This window comes from Hemiscyllium ocellatum, chromosome 5 (genome assembly GCF_020745735.1).
Source record: "Hemiscyllium ocellatum isolate sHemOce1 chromosome 5, sHemOce1.pat.X.cur, whole genome shotgun sequence".
Classification (NCBI taxonomy): Eukaryota; Metazoa; Chordata; class Chondrichthyes; order Orectolobiformes; family Hemiscylliidae; genus Hemiscyllium; species Hemiscyllium ocellatum.
The window spans coordinates 77,111,403-77,129,263 of NC_083405.1; the positions used below are offsets into that span (position 1 = coordinate 77,111,403).

Below are 17,861 nucleotides of genomic sequence, written 5' to 3' on the forward strand. Positions count from 1 at the left end.
ACCACTAACAGTAAGCCAGGTGGTCAAACCTAGTTCAATGAAGAGTGCCAGGAGCAACACAAGGCATGCCTGAAAATGAGGATGGCAAAGCAACAATACTTGCATGCTAAACTGCATAAGCAGCAGGTTATAGGCAGTTAAATTATTTCATACACAATACATCACATCTAGCAGTGTAATCCTACCATATCCAGTCGTGAATGGTAGTAGACAATTAAACAACTCACTGGAGGAGGAGGCTCCCCAAATATCGCCATCCTCAAGAGTCCAACACAACAGTTCAAAAGACCAGGCTGATCACAGCAATCTTCAGCCTGAATTGCTAAATGAATGATTCAACTTGTCTCCTCCGGTGGTCCCCAGCATTATAGATACCAGTCTTCAGCCAATTCGATTCACTCCACATGATATCAAGAAACAGTTGGAGGTACTGGATATTACAATGGCTATGGGCCCTGACAACATTCTGGTAATAGTAATAATTGTGCTCCAGACCTTGCCACACTACTAGCCAAGCTGTTCTGGAGCAGTTACAACACTGGCAGCAATGTGGAAAACAGCCCAGGTATGTCCCTGAAAGCAGGGAGGTGCACAGCAAACAGGTGACCAATGTATTAGGTTGGATAGGGGTCAGCGACCCCACAGGTCGATGTTCTGTACAATGCATGGGTCTGTGTGTGAAGTTCTTTTCCTTTGAAGGGCCTCACATCAGGAAGTCCTGCGCCTTCTGACTATCATGTTGAGAATCCGGGATGTCTCATGATGCAGCATGTTTGGTAGGCTAGGATGCTGAATATTACTGAGACAAGGTGTGTCATTGATGAGGCATTTAACAAGTAGTAACTCTCCCTCATTGGCAACATGATTTTGCCTACAATAAATTTGTCACACCACTCAGCAAAAACACAAATGTTAAACCCAACATTGGGTTAAGTCTCACCGCACTTTGCACACAATTCTAACATGAATCTCGCCACAGCCCCAATCATTCAGATTCCTTTCAAATTCCGTCCCAAATGTTTATTTGGAACATTCGTAAACAAAATTAATCTGCGCCTTTGATATGCAATATCATTTCGACACACATGATAAGAATTTAAAGTACAAATTATCCTTAAATGTTTAGAATTATGAAATATTTTGACTGATATACATAATAAATATTATAACATAAATATTATAAATGTTACATCAGATAAATAGCCCAAAATAGCTCAATCAAGAACGCAGTCATAGCAACTCACCCACATCATTCTTCCTTTCAGTCTCCTCAGGTTTTGCCAGTCTCCGGTGTTCTTGCTGTTTGGTGTCAGTTTCTTCGGACACAATTGTTGCTTCAGTTGCTTCATAGTTTTCTGTTCTGTGCTTTACCTCATCGCACTTGTTGGTTGCTATGGGAGACTGCTCCTGTCCAGCCTGGCTCTCACTCTCACCTTCTGCCATGTCACTGTCAAACGTTTCTGCTTGCAATGGAGCTTCTGGTTTACCAGCAACTTTGCTTTCTGATTCACAATCAGCTGTGTCCTTGTTTATTATTTGGCCAGCACCATTTTGACATTCCTGACTTGTTAATTCTGCCATGGCTTGCCCATTGATTTGTTCATCACTTTTTGCTTGATCTGGAGCACTTTGTCCTTCATCCTGAAAAGTGTCCCCTTGATTTATATTTTGTTTCGTCTTCCCTTCTGTAGCTTCTGTTTCCTGATTTTGTGCGAGTTTCTCTTGAGTGGTATTGTTTGGTGTGTTTTGACAAACATTCTTTCCTCCTTTCTTTGAGTTGTTTTGACATAAAGGACTGTTAACGGCTAAGTTTCCTTCATGATTTTCTGCTGGATCAGCAGGAGGGTTTTGGTGTGGCACAAGTCCAACAAACCGTAAACCTTTTCTCGATCCCTCTTGTACCTGAATTGATAATCAGAAAATAATTACTTCACTAATTTCATGCTTCTTTTCTCCCTTATCATTTTTCTTCCTCTGAAGACAAGGGAATTGGGTTTCCTTGCCTGAACAACAATTAAAACTGAGGGGAGGGCCCACAATGGGCTTCTAATTTGTTTGTAAATAAAAAATTGGCCACGGGCATAAATACTGATGGTGGTTAAAAGGACAAAAATGGTAAAGAAGTCATGGTGATTTTGATGATGGGAAAGTTACTCAGTTGCACTTCTGGGTAATAAAAGAAAAATAAGCATCATGGGAGGAAGGCTCTTGTGGCACAGTGGGGGCCCATGTTCAAATCCCATCTAGTCTAGAAGTAAGAACGTCCCTGAGCAAGTTGATTTAGGAAACAAAGTCAGGGGAGGCCCTTTCCAATAGTGACTTGCTGACAAGGCCAGAGTCTCATAATGGCTCAGGGTTCAAGACAGCACCAACTAGCTGTTTGGTTGACTTCATGCACCCAATTAGCTCGTGTGAACTGTGGTTCACCAAGCATTGACAAATCATCAGCAGCTCAGCCCAGCGACCATGATAAACATATAGATCTATTTACTGGGCAAAGTATTCGTCTATTAGGAACCACTGCCAAGTTTGAGCCTGTTTTCTATACAAATACCCAGGGATATCCATGAACTATGAACTGCATAATGATTAGGATCAGAAATTTTAAACCATTTATTGGGCGTCGTTGCTGTTTGATGAACACAGATGCTAGGGTTTGAAATGTAATGTTTCCGGGTTTACTTGTCTCAGTACCATGTCAGGCATTCCATGTACTCCTTCAATCTGAGTTTATTTTTCACAAATTATCATTATGGATATAAAGTATGTTATCATTAACTTAGCTAAATTTCCAATTACCCTATGAGTCAGCCCAATTTTTAATAAAAGCTTAGGTTGTTTAACCATCTATTAGCTAGATATTTATTGCATATATTAGACAACAACTAATGAGAACAATGCTGGTATATTTTCCAATGGTAAATACCAACATTTATGAGTGTTTGAGTAATAATCATGTAATTATGTATGCAATTGATTATTGTATAACTTTATGGGAGACCAAGGCATTATTTATCCAAAACTATTGCAGGCAACAAATTAGAATTTGTAAAATCTTTTTACGAAATTGTTTTAAATCAGAACATTTATTTTTCCCCATCCTCTCCACTGTCAAGACCCCACAGTCTTTCATTTCATTCAAATTTATTTCATTCAAATCACCTTAACTATTCTAAACACCAGCAGATGGAAAACTAGCCTGTACAACTTTTCCCAACAAGAAAACCTATCTATTCCAGATATTACTTTGGAAATGTTCTCTGAACTGCTTCCAACACATTTACACTCTTCCTTAAGTAACATACCAGGTTATAGTCCAACAGGTTTAGTTGGAAGTACTAGCTTTCAGAGCGGTGCTTCTTCATCAGGTAGCTGATGAAGGAGCAGTGCACCAAAAGCTAGTACTTCAAATAAACCTGTTAGACTTTAACTGGTGTTGAGTGATTTTAACTTTGTCCACCCAGTCCAACACTGGCACATCCTCATTAAAGGAAATGACCAATACTGTGCATTGCACTACAGACATGGTCCCACCAAAGCTCTGCATAACTTCTTTTCTTTTGTATTCAATTCCCCTTACAATAAATACCAGTTTATTAGCTTTCCTCATTACTTGCTGTACTTGATACTAACCTTTTGCAATTCATGTTCCTATGACAACATGCCTCGCAGTTCAGAGGAGCTGGTGTCAGCTGCTTCTTTAAGTCATTAAACCTAAGTGCTTTTCCAGTGGAAACCTTGTTAAAACTGCTTAAAGCTAGAATTTTTTTAATGTAATCTGTAGGTTTCCATTAAATGCTAACTACAGACAAAATTAGTTTTGTACAAATAAATTGAGGTTCTCTTCCCCACCAACAGTTGACATTCAGTCCTAACAGAAGTGGGTTAGCTCCCTATTCTGAACCCTACCCCAATTGATTGATCTTAAATAATTCACAGGGTAAAAAGTGCGCAGCCATCCCTCTGTCACCTGTTTCTAGTCATGTTTTTTTCAATGCAATCCAATATCAAAGGTGGAACAATTTTTAAACACACAAAGTTTTTTCACTTCCTTATAGCAGCTCGATTTTAGCTCAAAAACCAATTAAGCCCCTAGGGTTGAGTTGATGTTGACAAATTTGTGAATTTGAAAAGTATGGGGCAACATTATTGACAGAACATTTTCTGCTTAAAGTATATGGTGATAAAAAGTAGTTTCAAAAATGGACTTCCTGATGGATGTTTACAAGCATTCAATCTTGCAGACATTTTTGGGGAGTTGACATTGGAATATTTATTTAAAAACATTTTTTCTGACTGAATGGCAATGAAGGAATGAACAATTAAGGATTTGTTTCATTTACTTTTGCTTAGGGTCATCATGAGAGCAGTTTAATTGGTTGTGTATCCTCAAAGCAGCTTTTATACTTCAGACATGAATAACTGAGTAAAGAATTCACTCCGGATCCTGGCGACAGTTACAAACAAGTCTCCTGTGTCATGATTTCCAGTTGCATTTTGAATACTCAATTTTGACAATTATCAGAGAAAATTCAAGTTATTCTATAGTGTAGAAGTGATTTATATATGTTAAATGATTTCTGGTTACTGAGTTACCATGCATTTACTATTAATGTTGTCCTCCTGATGGGTATTGTTTCAACTTAGCCTTGTACATTCCAGAACAGGATTTTTTTTCTTTCTTTAGGATATGAGAATATTGTGTAAATACCAATGATATTGAAGTTTAATCATGAATAAGGTTCATCTTTTTTGTGCAACAATAATGTATTGATTGTTAGAATAAATGAGGAAGGGCTGCTTTTATCTCAGCCTGCTTGGCACACTCTCCTCATTCCTGAAGAAGGGCTTATGCCCGAAGCGTCGAATCTCCTGTTCCTTGGATGCTGCCTGACCTGCTGCGCTTTTCCAGCAAAACATTTTCAGCGTGTTAGAATAAATGACTGAGTTACTATTAGAAAAAAACCTCATGATCAATCTAGGAATGCTTTAATCCAGAAGGCATCGCTCAGAATTCACACAAGTCATTAAGCCATACTCGTTACTTAGAGCCTGGATAGCTAGGATTCAGAGTCTCCAGACACCATTTGAAATTGTAGGAGGATGTGTTTCAAACTGCTCTACACTGATTCTCCTGGGCAAATAGAGCCACTGACTGCTATCTGCACACACCACACAGAGGTCAGTTTTGATACTGTTGGCTGTCTATCCCTGGGGAAACCTATACAGCCTTGTTACAAGTAAGTCTGTGCAAAGAAGTTCACATCCACCACCCAGTCCCCAGCCCCTCCAATCTGTCTAGCAGCTGCAATCAAAATTTGAAAACAGAAGCATTCATTGGCCAAGTGCCAGAAAACTATCCTCTGTCACCAGCACATTACTGAGGGCTTCAATGCAGTTCAAATTAGGCAGAGCTTGGGCAAAATAAAACAGTAGAAGCACTGAGGAGGAAGTCACATTCCTGAAAGGAGATACCTTGTATGATCATGAAAAGCAGCCAGGTGTTGAAAATAGAGAGGGTTAAATTGGATAGGACTCACAAAATGGTGAGAATTAGACTGTAACTTTGTGCTGCCTGCTCCAATGATCTTAAATCAAGTTAGCACATTCTGTTCTCTGGCTTGGGACATCAATAAGCAGCCAATAGCTGTCATCATGTCAAGATACCCTGCAAAGTTTTAAACAAACCTGAATCTCTTAAGAGTGCTGGGAGTTTTAAACCCACAGCTTAATCTCAATCTCACATACTTATTACTACAGTAAAACCAACATCTCACTGCTTACAGACATGGTCAACTATTCAACACTGACAGCCTCATCAGCCAAATAGATTACACAAAAACCATTGACAATTGGAGGCAGCAACAGCTAACCTGAAGAGGAGATACATGCCTACATATGCTGACCTCCACAAAGGGGCAGTCTAGCCATTATAGGAATACTCAGTACTAAGCGCACGACCAAAATTAAAGGTAATGGGATCTTCTGTTTTCCCACATTACCCTATTCTGATTAACAGGAAGCAAAGTGTGTCAGGACATGTTTTTTTACTTTCCCTTGACCTTAGATCATGACCACACTTTTGTGGCTTGAGGCTGGTTGGTCACCGCAAACAGCAGACAGCCAGAGGGCCAGCAGAGCATGCCTGGGAGCAACTGATTTATACAGAATTTATGACAAGTCCTTCAGCACTATCACAGAACTCTTTAAAGACCTTGGCAAACTTGAAATCATTGTAGAAAACACAAAAGATTTGTGGATTCTCAGTTGAAGCCTGAAGGAACCAACCAACAACCAAATGTGTATCATTAATGTTCCCATGATCTAGTCTTGGTGGAAGATCCTTCCTTTGCTGAAAGCATGTTCAAATGGTTTAGAGTGATCATTGGCTGATGCACTGAGCTCTACAAGTATTTCACATCATGATCTGCACTCTTTGACGCTGTTAGCAAATGTTTACTTCACACTGTTAACATTTGCAACAATATGACATCCAACACAAGCATGCCAAGGAGGCCATTTTGAAGCTCTATGAAAATATCTCATATTAATTAAACTGGCATTAATAAACTTGATTTCACATAAATTGGCCTCTAGGCATTTTACTGAGCTCACCATTTATAACACTGCAAACAAGCAAATACAAAAATCATTTTTTGTCCATGATAGCAAGCTAATTATCTGAAGGAAGAGGAATAAATGGATTAAAATCTTACTTTTTGAAGAATATCTGTTAGCCCTTTTGATTTAAGAAGTTGATTGGACAGCAAACTCAATTCTACTTCAAGGCTGCATGGCTCAGTCTTGGTATTAGTCTCTTCAGAGCTGAGAAGATTGAAGAAAAATAGATGAGTTTTGGTGATTCTTAAATATATTGTGACTAGCATTAATAAAATATTAAACACTATTTTAAAAATTTCCCCAACACCACCCCCACCTGAGACATATTATTTTCTCTGTCCCTCATAAACACAACCAAATCCTCCAAAAAGGCCATGACCTGACCGAAACAGATTGAGTTAGAACTGGACTATGCATGAGCACTTCAGAAAGATGTGATCGTTGAACAGTGCAAAGCTCATGTTGTACCCTAAACACTGTTGCATGGCAGTTCTTGTAAACTGTGAAAATTCATCAATTAAGTTGATATGACAGGAGCTAAACATGTTTACTCAGGAGCATTTTGTTGGGAATCTTCTGATAAAATAATTGGGCCATTGAACTTACAGTTCCCAACGATCTTCATGAAAACCTTCTTTCATAAAACTACAAAGACTTAATCAGAAACAAATAAAAATTATGTTAAATGCCAACAAACATTGTTAGAACATCCAGATGCTCCAGTACTGTTAAAGTGGATAACTGATAAAAATCACCAAAAATATGGAAATTACTTCTGATTTGCTTTTCTGATGACAATATTCCCTTAACTCCTTCATTATCACATTTGCTCCCTCATTGAGAATCAGTCATTCCATGTTCAGCTAACAATACTCCCAACCTCCCAGCCAAGATAAAGCAGGGCTTCCTCAAGCATCTATATACATTTATAATTTTATGGATTGAACATCAGGCAAATGACTAAAAGCTTATGTTCTCAAACAGACGTTTGATACTTGCCATTGAGGAAATCCAACACGGATGTCCAAATCTTAGAGTAAACAGTGTAAAGCATTGTTTCCACACAATGATCCTATTACTGGATAACCAAATGTTGGCAATATTACACAGGCATATTTGAAAGTCACTTGCAGCTTTGTTATGCATTATAACGATTAGATATTGATTTTGCCCAGAAGTCCTTGCATAGGCCAACTGATTGATCCTGAGCAGTCTATTTTTCGGTGTTCACAAAGCAGTATTTCTGCTCTTGGCATGTAATAGATTATTCCAAGTTGAGGGCATTCAGGAGTTTCAATATTATAACATAAAGTATACACTTCGTGTCAACATTTGGTTCTCATTTCCTGAAAAATGATTATATTTTTACTTCCCATCTGTTGCTTTCCATAATGTTAAAGATTAAATTACCATGCTTCGAAATAACTATTTTGTGGAGAAGGTCTTTGAAGAGGAATTTATTTTTAAAGTAATTTGTCTGGTGAGATATTTCTGTGTGACTAAATAGTTCCACAGGTCATCAGCAGGATGCACTAGGCTCAGGAAGACATTTGCACACAAAGTGTGAGAAAAGAACAGGGCCAAAGTCACCTTGCCCCACATACTCAGAGCCAATTACTCTGATGATGAGCCCTACAGCCAGCAGATTCAGCTATCAATGTTGTGCAGATTCTGTGAGCCTGGATGCGCACTGTTGTTCTACAGGGCTTTCAGTCTGTTGACTGCTTTTGAAGGATCAGACTGCTAATTGGAGGTGACACAGAGCCAGGGCATGTTTGGAGGCAGCTAATTATAGCTGAAAATGTGTTACTGGAAAAGCGCAGCAGGTCAGGCAGCATCCAAGGAGCAGGAGAATCGACGCTTTGGGCAATGAGCCCTTCTTCAGGAATGAGGAAAGTGTGTCCAGCAGGCTAAGATAAAAGGTAGGGAGGAGGGACTTGGGGGAGGGGCGTTGGAGATGCGATAGGTGGAAGGAGGTCAAGGTGAGGGTGATAGGCCGGAGTGGGGGTGGGGATGGAGACGTCAGGAAGAAGATTGCAGGTTAGGAAGGCGGTGCTGAGTTCGAGGGATTTGACTGAGACAAGGTGGGGGGAGGGGAAATGAGGAAACTGGAGAAATCTAAGTTCATCCCTTGTGGTTGGAGGGTTCTTAGGCGGAAGATGAGGCGCTCTTCCTCCAGCCGTCGTGTTGCTATGGTCTGGCGATGGAGGAGTCCAAGGACCTGCATGTCCTTGGTGGAGTGGGAGGGTGAGTTGAAGTGTTGAGCCACGGGGTGGTTGGGTTGGTTGGTCCGGGTGTCCCAGAGGTGTTCTCTGAAATGTTCCGCAAGTAGCGGCCTGTCTCCCCAATATAGAGGAGGCCACATCGGGTGCAGCGGATGCAGTAAATGATGTGTGTGGAGGTGCAGGTGAATTTGTGGCGGATATGGAAGGATCCCTTGGAGCCTTGGAGGGAAGTAAGGGGGGAGGTGTGGGTGCAGGTTTTGCATTTCTTGCGGTTGCAGGGGAAGGTGCTGAGAGTGGACGTTGGGTTGGTGGAGGGTGTGGACCTGACAAGGGAGTCACGAAGGGAGTGGTCTTTTCGGAATGCTGATAGGGGAGGGGAGGGAAATATATCCCTGGTGGTGGGATGAAGATGCCTGCCTCTTCGTAGGATATGTGGAACAGTCCATCTTCCGCAGCTACACTGGCACCACCCCCCATCTTTTCCTCCGCTACATCGATGACTGTATCGGCGCTGCCTCGTGCTCCCACGAGGAGGTTGAACAGTTCATCCACTTCACTAACACCTTCCACCCTGACCTCAAATTTACCTGGACCATCTCAGACTCCTCCCTCCCCTTCCTAGACCTCTCCATTTCTACCTCGGGCGACCGACTCCCACAGCTACATAGACTACACCTCCTCCCAACCTGCCCCATGTAAATACGCCATCTCATATTCCCAATTCCTTCGTCTCTGCCGCATCTGCTCCCAGGAGGACCAGTTCCAATACCGAACAACACAGATGGCCTCCTTCTTCAAAGACTGCAATTTCCCCCCAGACGTGATCGACGATGCTCTCCACCGCATCTTCTCCACTTCCTGCTCCTCCACCCTTGAGCCCCGCCCCTCCAATCGCCACCAGGACAGAATCCCATTGGTCCTCACCTACCACCCCACCAACCTCCAGATACATCACATCATCCATCGTCATTTCCGCCACCTCCAAACGGACCCCACCACCAGGGATATATTTCCTTCCCCTCCCCTATCAGTGTTCCGAAAAGACCACTCCCTCAGTGACTCCCTCATCAGATCCACACCCGCCACCAACCCAACCTCCACTCCCAGCACCTTCCCTGCAACCGCAAGAAATGCAAAACCTCGTCTATATTGCGGAACGTTTCAGAGAACACCTCTGGGATACCTGGACCAAACAACCCAACCACCCCATGGCTCAACACTTCAACTCACTCTCCCACTCCACCAAGGACATGCAGGTCCTTGGACTCCTCCATCGCCAGACAATAGCAACACGACGGCTGGAGGAAGAGCGCCTCATCTTCCGACTAAGAACCCTCCAACCACAAAGGATGAACTCAGATTTCTCCAGTTTCCTCATTTCCCCTCCCCCCACCTTGTCTCAGTCCCAACCCTCGAACTCAGCACCGCCCTCCTAACCTGCAATCGTCTTCCTGACCTCTCCGCCCCCACCCCCACTCCGGCCTATCACCCTCACCTTGACCTCCTTCCACCTATCGCATTTCCAACGCCCCTCCCCTAAGTCCCTCCTCCCTAGCTTTTATCTTAGCCTGCTTGGCACACTCTCCTCATTCCTGAAGAAGGGCTCATGCCCGAAACATCGATTCTCCTGCTCCTTGGATGCTGCCTGACCTGCTGCGCTTTTCCAGTAACACATTTTCAGCTCTGATCTCCAGCATCTGCAGTCCTCACTTTCTCCTGGCAGCTAGTATAGGGCTGCTTTCCTGAGAACAGCAATATTGTTGCCAATCATGTTAACAAATGGGATCTATAGTATGGGCATGTCAGCTCACTCCACTTTTCAGCTACTATTCATGATAAAGATTGAATTCACCATCTTCTTCAAGGGTAGGATATGACATGAGCAGTTTAATCTCATATAGTAGAGATAAACCACTTCCTGATCTAGCTGTGAGAGCTTCTGCAGTTAACAAGATTTAGCTTATTGCACATTAATAATCAGTTACAGGTTACAACGATACGATAGACATTGTGCACACACACTAAGGCAGACCAGATGTTACATCTCACTCTTTCAGGATTCAATGCTATACTATCTGTAAAATCCATATTATATCACTGTAGTGGTTAGTGTTTATGGATCTCACGAGTAATAACTCTCTCAGAACCTGTCAGACCCAAAAATTATATTTCTTTGAAATAAAGGCCGACATTCCATTTGCCTTCCCCGCTGCCTGTTAAAGTTTTAGTCTAATTGTTTCTGATTCATGACAAGGAAGTCTAAATCCATTTCCCAATTTAAATAATATTCAGCTCTGCTTTCTGTGAAAGTGAATAATCTCAGACCTTTCCAGATTATACTTCATCTGTCATGTTTTTTGCCACTTGCTTAACCTGTCTATATCCCACTGTAGACTTTATATATCATCCTCATCAGTTGTCTTTGCACACATTTTTTGTGGCCCCAAGACTACTCCCTATGGCACTCCACTATTTACAGTTGGCTATTCTGAAAATGTTCCATTTCTCCTAACTCTCTGTCTTCTATTATTTAGCCAATCCTCTGTCTATGCAAATGTACTACTTCTAACATCATGGTATCTTATTGTATAGACTGACATGTGGTACCTTATAAAATGCAGTCCAGAGGTCCAAATATATTACATCCACTCCTCCCCCTTTATCTATCTTGCCTGTTACCTCCTCAAAGAATTCTAAAACTTTTTCAGTCATGACCTCCCCTTCACAAAGCCGTGCTGACTTTGCATGATCACATTACATATTCCTAAATGCTCTGCTATTATGTCCTTTGTAATAGACTCTGAGATTTTCTCAATGACTGGTGTTAAATTATCAGTCTATAGTTATCTTTCTTTTATCTTCTTTGCTTTATGAATAACGGTGCTACATTATCAGTTTTTTCAATCTTCCAGCACTTTTCCAGAATCAAAGGATTCTCAGAAGATCATAACCTTCATTTCTTATAAAGTTAGGATTCATCCTATTGGGTCTAGGGAACACATCAGTCTTTAGCTCCATTAGTTTCCCTAGTAGTCTTTTCTCAAGAGATATTTATTATATTTATTTCATCTTCCCCTTTTGCCTTTTAATTTTTTAGTATTTTTGGAATGTTATCAGCATGTCTTCCACCATGAAGACTGGTGTAAATTATTTATGCAACAACTCTGCCATTTCCTAGTTTCCCATTATTATTTGCCAGCCTAATTCTCCCACAGGTCTAGGTCATTTTGGCCCTTCTATTCCGTTTTATAGTTTACCCTGAAAGGTTATCTTCTCCCTATTTACTACTTTTCTCATATCTTTTGTCATTTTTAAAAGTTTTTCCCAATCTTCTGTCTTATTATTAATCTTGGTTTATTCTTTCAATTCGATGCTACCCTTAACTTCTATAGTTAAACATGGTTGGCTTATCCTCTTCTTAGAATCCTTCTTCCTCAGTGGGATGTATCTCTTTCTTGATGAAGGGCTTTTGCCCGAAATGTTGATTTTGCTGCTCCTTGGATGCTGCCTGAACTGCTGTGCTCTTCCAGCACCACTAATCCAGAATCTGCTTTCCAGCATCTGCAGTCATTGTTTTTACCCCCTTATATCTCTTTGTTGTGAGCTATGAATTATTTCCTGAAACATTTGACATTGTTAGTCAACCATCTTTCCTTTCCCAATTCCTTTCCCAGTCCACTACAACTAGCACTGCCTTTATTCCTTTGTAATTATTCATATTTAAGTTTAATTTATTTCCAACCCAGTTTCTCCCTCAAATTGAATGCTACATTCTATTATGTTATAGCCATTGAGATCATTTATTACTCCTCTCTGATTACACATTACCAGAACCAAATTAGCCTGATCCATGTTTGGATCCACAACATATTATTAGGGTTTGGAGGAATATGGACGGCAAAATGCATTGAAATGTTCAATTAGTCAAGATTGTATTAAATGGCAAAGCAAGCTCAACAAGCTAAATAGGCTACTAATGTTTGTTGCATTGTCAGAAATGTCACCTTAGGGATGAGATGGACTAAACCAAGGCACAGTCTGCCCTCTCAAGTCAAACAATCGTAGAATCATAGAGTAATACAGCATGGAAGCAAACTTTTCAGTCCAACCCATCTATGCTGACCGAATATCTAAACTGACCTAGTCCCATTTTCCAACATTTGATCCATATCCCTTTAAATCCTTCCTATTCATGTCCCCGTTCAGATGTCTTTTAAATGCGCTAATTGTACTGTCCTCCACCAACTCCTCTGGTAGCTCATTCCATACATGCACCACTCCCTGCCCTTTAGGTCTCTTTTAAATCTTTTCCTACTCAACTTAAAACTGTGCCCTCTAGTTTTGGACTCCCTTACCCTGGGAAAAAAGACCTTGGCTATTTACCTCATTCATCAACGGTTTTAGAAAATTTTATCAGGTCACCCCTCAGCCTCTGACACTCCAGGGAAGAAAGCCCCAGCCTATTCAGCCTCGTCCTATAGCCTCCAATGCTGACATGTTTGTAATTTTTTTCCAAACCCTTTCAAGTTTAACAACATCTTTCCTATTCCAGGGAGACCAGAATTGAAAACAGTATTCTAAAAGTGGCCTCACCAATGTCCAGTCCAGTTGCAACATGACATCCTATTTGCTTTCCTCTATGCACTGACCAATGAAGGCAAGTGTGCCAAATGCCTTCTTCACCACTCTGCCTACCTGCGACTCCACTTTCAAGTAATTATGCATCTGTACCTCTGAGTCTCTTAGTGTGGCAACACTCTCCAAGGACCTAACTTAGGGATGAGATGGACTGGTTTGCCTTACCAAAATGCAGCACCTTACATTTAGCTGAATAAATTCTATCTGCCACTCCTTGGTCCATTGGCCCATCTGATCAAGGTGCTATTCTATGCTGAGATAAGTTTCTTCACTGCCCACTAGACCAACCAGGACAGGAAGATCTCTTTACCCAAAGAGATAATGAGAAAAGATATACGTCTGAGGCTGGGACAGTAGATTAGGGGAGCAAGCTAAATAGTCAAGGTTGGCAAGACAATGGCAGAGAACACAATAAGACTTATAAATTAAGCTGCATTTATTTCAATGCAAGAGGCCTAACAGATAAGACAGACGAATCTAGGGCATGGTTGGGAACATGGAACCGGGCTATCATAGCTATTACAGAAACATGGCTTAAGGAGCTGGCAGCTTAATGTTCTGGGATACGGGGTTATGGGAAGGATAGAAAGGTGATGGTGGGGAGGGGGGGGCAGCAACACAGGAGAGGGAATGGCGTTTTTTGTTAAGGATAACATTATGGCTGTACTTAGGGAGGATATTCCTGGGAGAACAGCCAGTGAAATTATATTGGTGGAACTGAGAAATAAGAAAGGGATGATCACCTTATTGGGATTGTATTATAGCCCCCCCCCATAATCATTAGGAAATTGAGCAGCAAATATGTAAGAAGATCTCAGATATCTGTAAGAATAGGGTTATAATGGTGGGGTATTTTGACTTTCCAAACATAGACTATGTTAAGGGCTTGGATGGAGAGGAATTTGTTAAGTGAGTCATAGAGGTCAAAAATACAGAAAAAGGACACTCAGCCCATTAAGTCTGCACTGGACAAAGGTGAACATAAAAGGTTTAATTCTGAAGAAGAGCAGAGGCTTACTTCCTGGTGTTCTGATTGGTTATAAAGCCAGAATCATGTTTAATTAATTTGATTGAAAGTTGGTTGGCTGATAGGAAACAAAGAGTAGTGATAAACGGCTCCATTTCAGAATGGCAGGCAGTGACCAGTGGGGTACCGCAAGGATCAGTACTGGGACCGCAGCTTTTTACAATATATATTAATGACATAGAAGATGGTATTAGTAATATCATTAGCAAATTTGCTGATGATACGAAGCTGGGTGGCAGGGTAAAATGTGAGGAGGATGTTAGGAGATTACAGGGTGACCTGGACAGGTTAGGTGAGTGGTCAGATGCATGGCAGATGCAGTTTAATGTGGATAAATGTATGGTTATCCACTTTGGTGGCAAGAACAGGAAGGCAGATTACTACCTAAATGGAATCAATTTAGGTAAAGGGGCAGTACAAAGAGATCTGGGTGTTCTTGTATACCAGTCAATGAAGGTAAGCATTAGAATAGACAATATCAAATAAAGAAGACAATTCTAAAGGGAAGTGCAGGTAATGAAGAAGGCTAATAGCATGCTGGCCTTCATAACAAGAGGAATTGAGTATAGAAGCAAAGAGATTCTTCTGCAGCTGTACAGGGCCCTGGTGAGACCACACCTGGAGTATTGTGTGCAGTTCTGGTCTCCAAATTTGAGGAAAGACATTCTGGCTATTGAGGGAGTGCAGCGTAGGTTCACGAGGTCAATTCCTGGAATGGCGGGACTACCTTACACTGAAAGACTGGAGCGACTGGGCTTGTACACCCTTGAGTTTAGAAGACTGAGAGGGGATCTGATTGAGACATATAAGATTATTAAAGGATTGGACACTCTGGAGGCAGGAAAATGTTTCCGCTGATGGGTGAGTGCTGAACCAGAGGACACATCTTAAAAATACGGGGTAGACCATTTAGGACAGAGATGAGGAGAAACTTCTTCACTCAGAGAGTGGTGGCTGTGTGGAGTGCTCTGCCCCAGAGGGCAGTGGAGGCCCAGTCTCTGGATTCATTTAAGAAAGAGTTGGATAGAGCTCTCAATGATAGTGGAATGAAGGGTTATGGAGATAAGGCAGACACAGGATACTGATTAAGAATGATCAGCCATGATCATATTGAATGGTGGTGCAGGCTCGAAGGGCAGAATGGCCTACTCCTGCACCTATTGTCTATTGAGGTTTTTGTATGATATAACAGAGAGAGTTGGTGTCAGTCATTGATAAAACATCACATAACATTCTCATCAATGAAAATTAAACTAATGGAATAACAGAGAGCATAGTTATTCGGTTGTGAAGTTGTTGCCATAAACAGGAAATAAACAGTCGTGGTGAAAGATTGGTTTTAGACCAGAAGAAGATATAGGCAGTTGAGTTCCTCAGAGGTCAGAGTTAGGACCACTGCCTTACTTAATCTATATCGATTCTGTAGATTTTGGTGTGAAAGGAACAATTTGACACAAAGTCTGCAACTATTGTGAACTGTACGAACAATAGTGATCAACTTCACAGTCTGGACAGACCAGTGACAGATTAAATATAATTCAAAGAAGTGTGAAGTTATTCATTTTGGCAGGAAGAATTAGAATAGACAATATCAAATAAAGGAGACAATTCTAAAGGGAAGTGCAGGAACAGAGAGATGTGTGAGATACATGTATAAATCAAAGAAGGTTGATAACCATTTAATAAAGCTGAAAATGTGTTGCTGGAAAGGCGCAGTTCACCATTCCTGAAGAAGGGCTTATGCCCGAAACGTCGAATCTCCTGTTCCTTGGATGCTGCATGACCTGCTGCGCTTTTCCAGCAACACATTTTCAGCTCTGATCTCCAGCATCTGCAGACCTCACTTTCTCCTCAACCATTTAATAAAGCATATAAATCTTGCAGTTTGTGTATAAGAGCATGGAATACAAAGACAAGCAAGTTACAATGAACTTGTAGAAAACTTTGGTTTAGCCTCAACTAGAGTTGCATCTGGGCATCACATTTTATGAATGGTGTGAAAATATGAGAAAGATTGTTAAGGATGCTTCCAGGGATTTGAAAATTCAGCCATAGGGATTGATTGAAAAAGTTCAGCCTATTCTCCTTGAAGTGAAGAAGATTAAGATGAGATTTGACAGAGATGTGTAAAATAATGAGAACTCTGGTCAGAGCAGATAGGGAGAATCTCCCATCAATAGAGGAAAGGTTGTGAACCATAGGACACTGTCATAAAAGTTGGCAAAAAAACTAAGATCAATTTAGGGAAGACCTTTTCTCAGCATTGTACGGTTTACCAAACAAAATAGTGGAGGCAGATTCAAGCAAGGTCTTCAAATGAGAATTGGATAATTATCTGAAGCAAAACAAAAATGCAGGACTAAGAGGAAAATGCAGGGATGGAGCATTTGGCATTTGGTAATGCTTCCCCCATGGTCTTGCACAAGGTAATTTTCACATAATGTAAACAATTTCTGCAGTTATGGTGGCATTACTTAAAAGGTTCAACAGATTTTCCTTTAATTATTCCATAGAGGTATGTTTCTTGAAAATTGTTCCATTCCTGAATTTAGCTTGGAGAAGAAAATAACTTAGCAAAGCAAGCATGTTGGCGTGTATGTAGTCAGCACAAGGTAAGTGGCTCATCCAGGGAACTGGCATGACAAGAAAGGTCTAATAGCTGCTTTCTGTCCTTTAACCAGTTTCTGATTCTATTCTACATTCCTTGATCAAAACAAACAATAGGAGAAAGTGAGGACTTCAGATGCTGGAGATCAGAGTCAAAAGGTGTGCTGCTGGAAAAGCACAGCCAGTCAGGCAGCATCTGAGGAGCAGGCCAGTCAATATTTGGAGCATAAGCTTTTCATCAGGAATGTGAAGAGTTCCTGATGAAAAGCATTTCATCACACAAAAAAAAACAAGTGAACTGGCCATTGATTGTTGTCTATGAGACATTGCACAATGCAAACTGACTACAGGTCATTCTGCTATAATGTGCATTTTGTTAGTGTGAATTCGCTATAGCTGAAAATGTGTTGCTGGTTAAAGCGCAGCAGGTCAGGCAGGATCCAAGGAACAGGAAATTCGACGTTTCGGGCAAAAGCCCTTCATCACGCTACAGCGCAATTAACGAATTGAGGACACTGTTTCTAAAGCACAAAGTTTGAAAGCATGTACTGGTTATAACATGATTCCAGGCCCATGAGTTTAAATGGTGCTGCTATTGCACAATATTCTTACAACATGGGATTGCACGAGAACGGAACTACTGCATTTTCGCAGAACTGACTGTCCTGTGTTTCCTACATTAGAACAGTGACAGTACACCCTGGTCATGAAAAGTACTATGTAAATGTAAGTTTTTTTTAGTC

At 41.1% G+C, this 17,861-nt stretch overlaps 1 protein-coding gene across 1 annotated transcript in view; it reads right to left on the reverse strand.

Moving 5' to 3' along the window:
- LOC132816082 (raftlin-like) overlaps window positions 1–17,861 on the reverse strand; it is a 109,035-nt gene that overhangs the window by 36,661 nt on the left and 54,513 nt on the right. The window contains exons 4-5 of the mRNA XM_060825512.1: window positions 6,717–6,825; window positions 1,245–1,902 (exon numbers count right to left, since the gene is read on the reverse strand). Coding sequence (XP_060681495.1) covers window positions 1,245–1,902; window positions 6,717–6,825 — 767 coding nt within the window. The remainder of the gene's footprint in view (window positions 1–1,244; window positions 1,903–6,716; window positions 6,826–17,861) is intronic.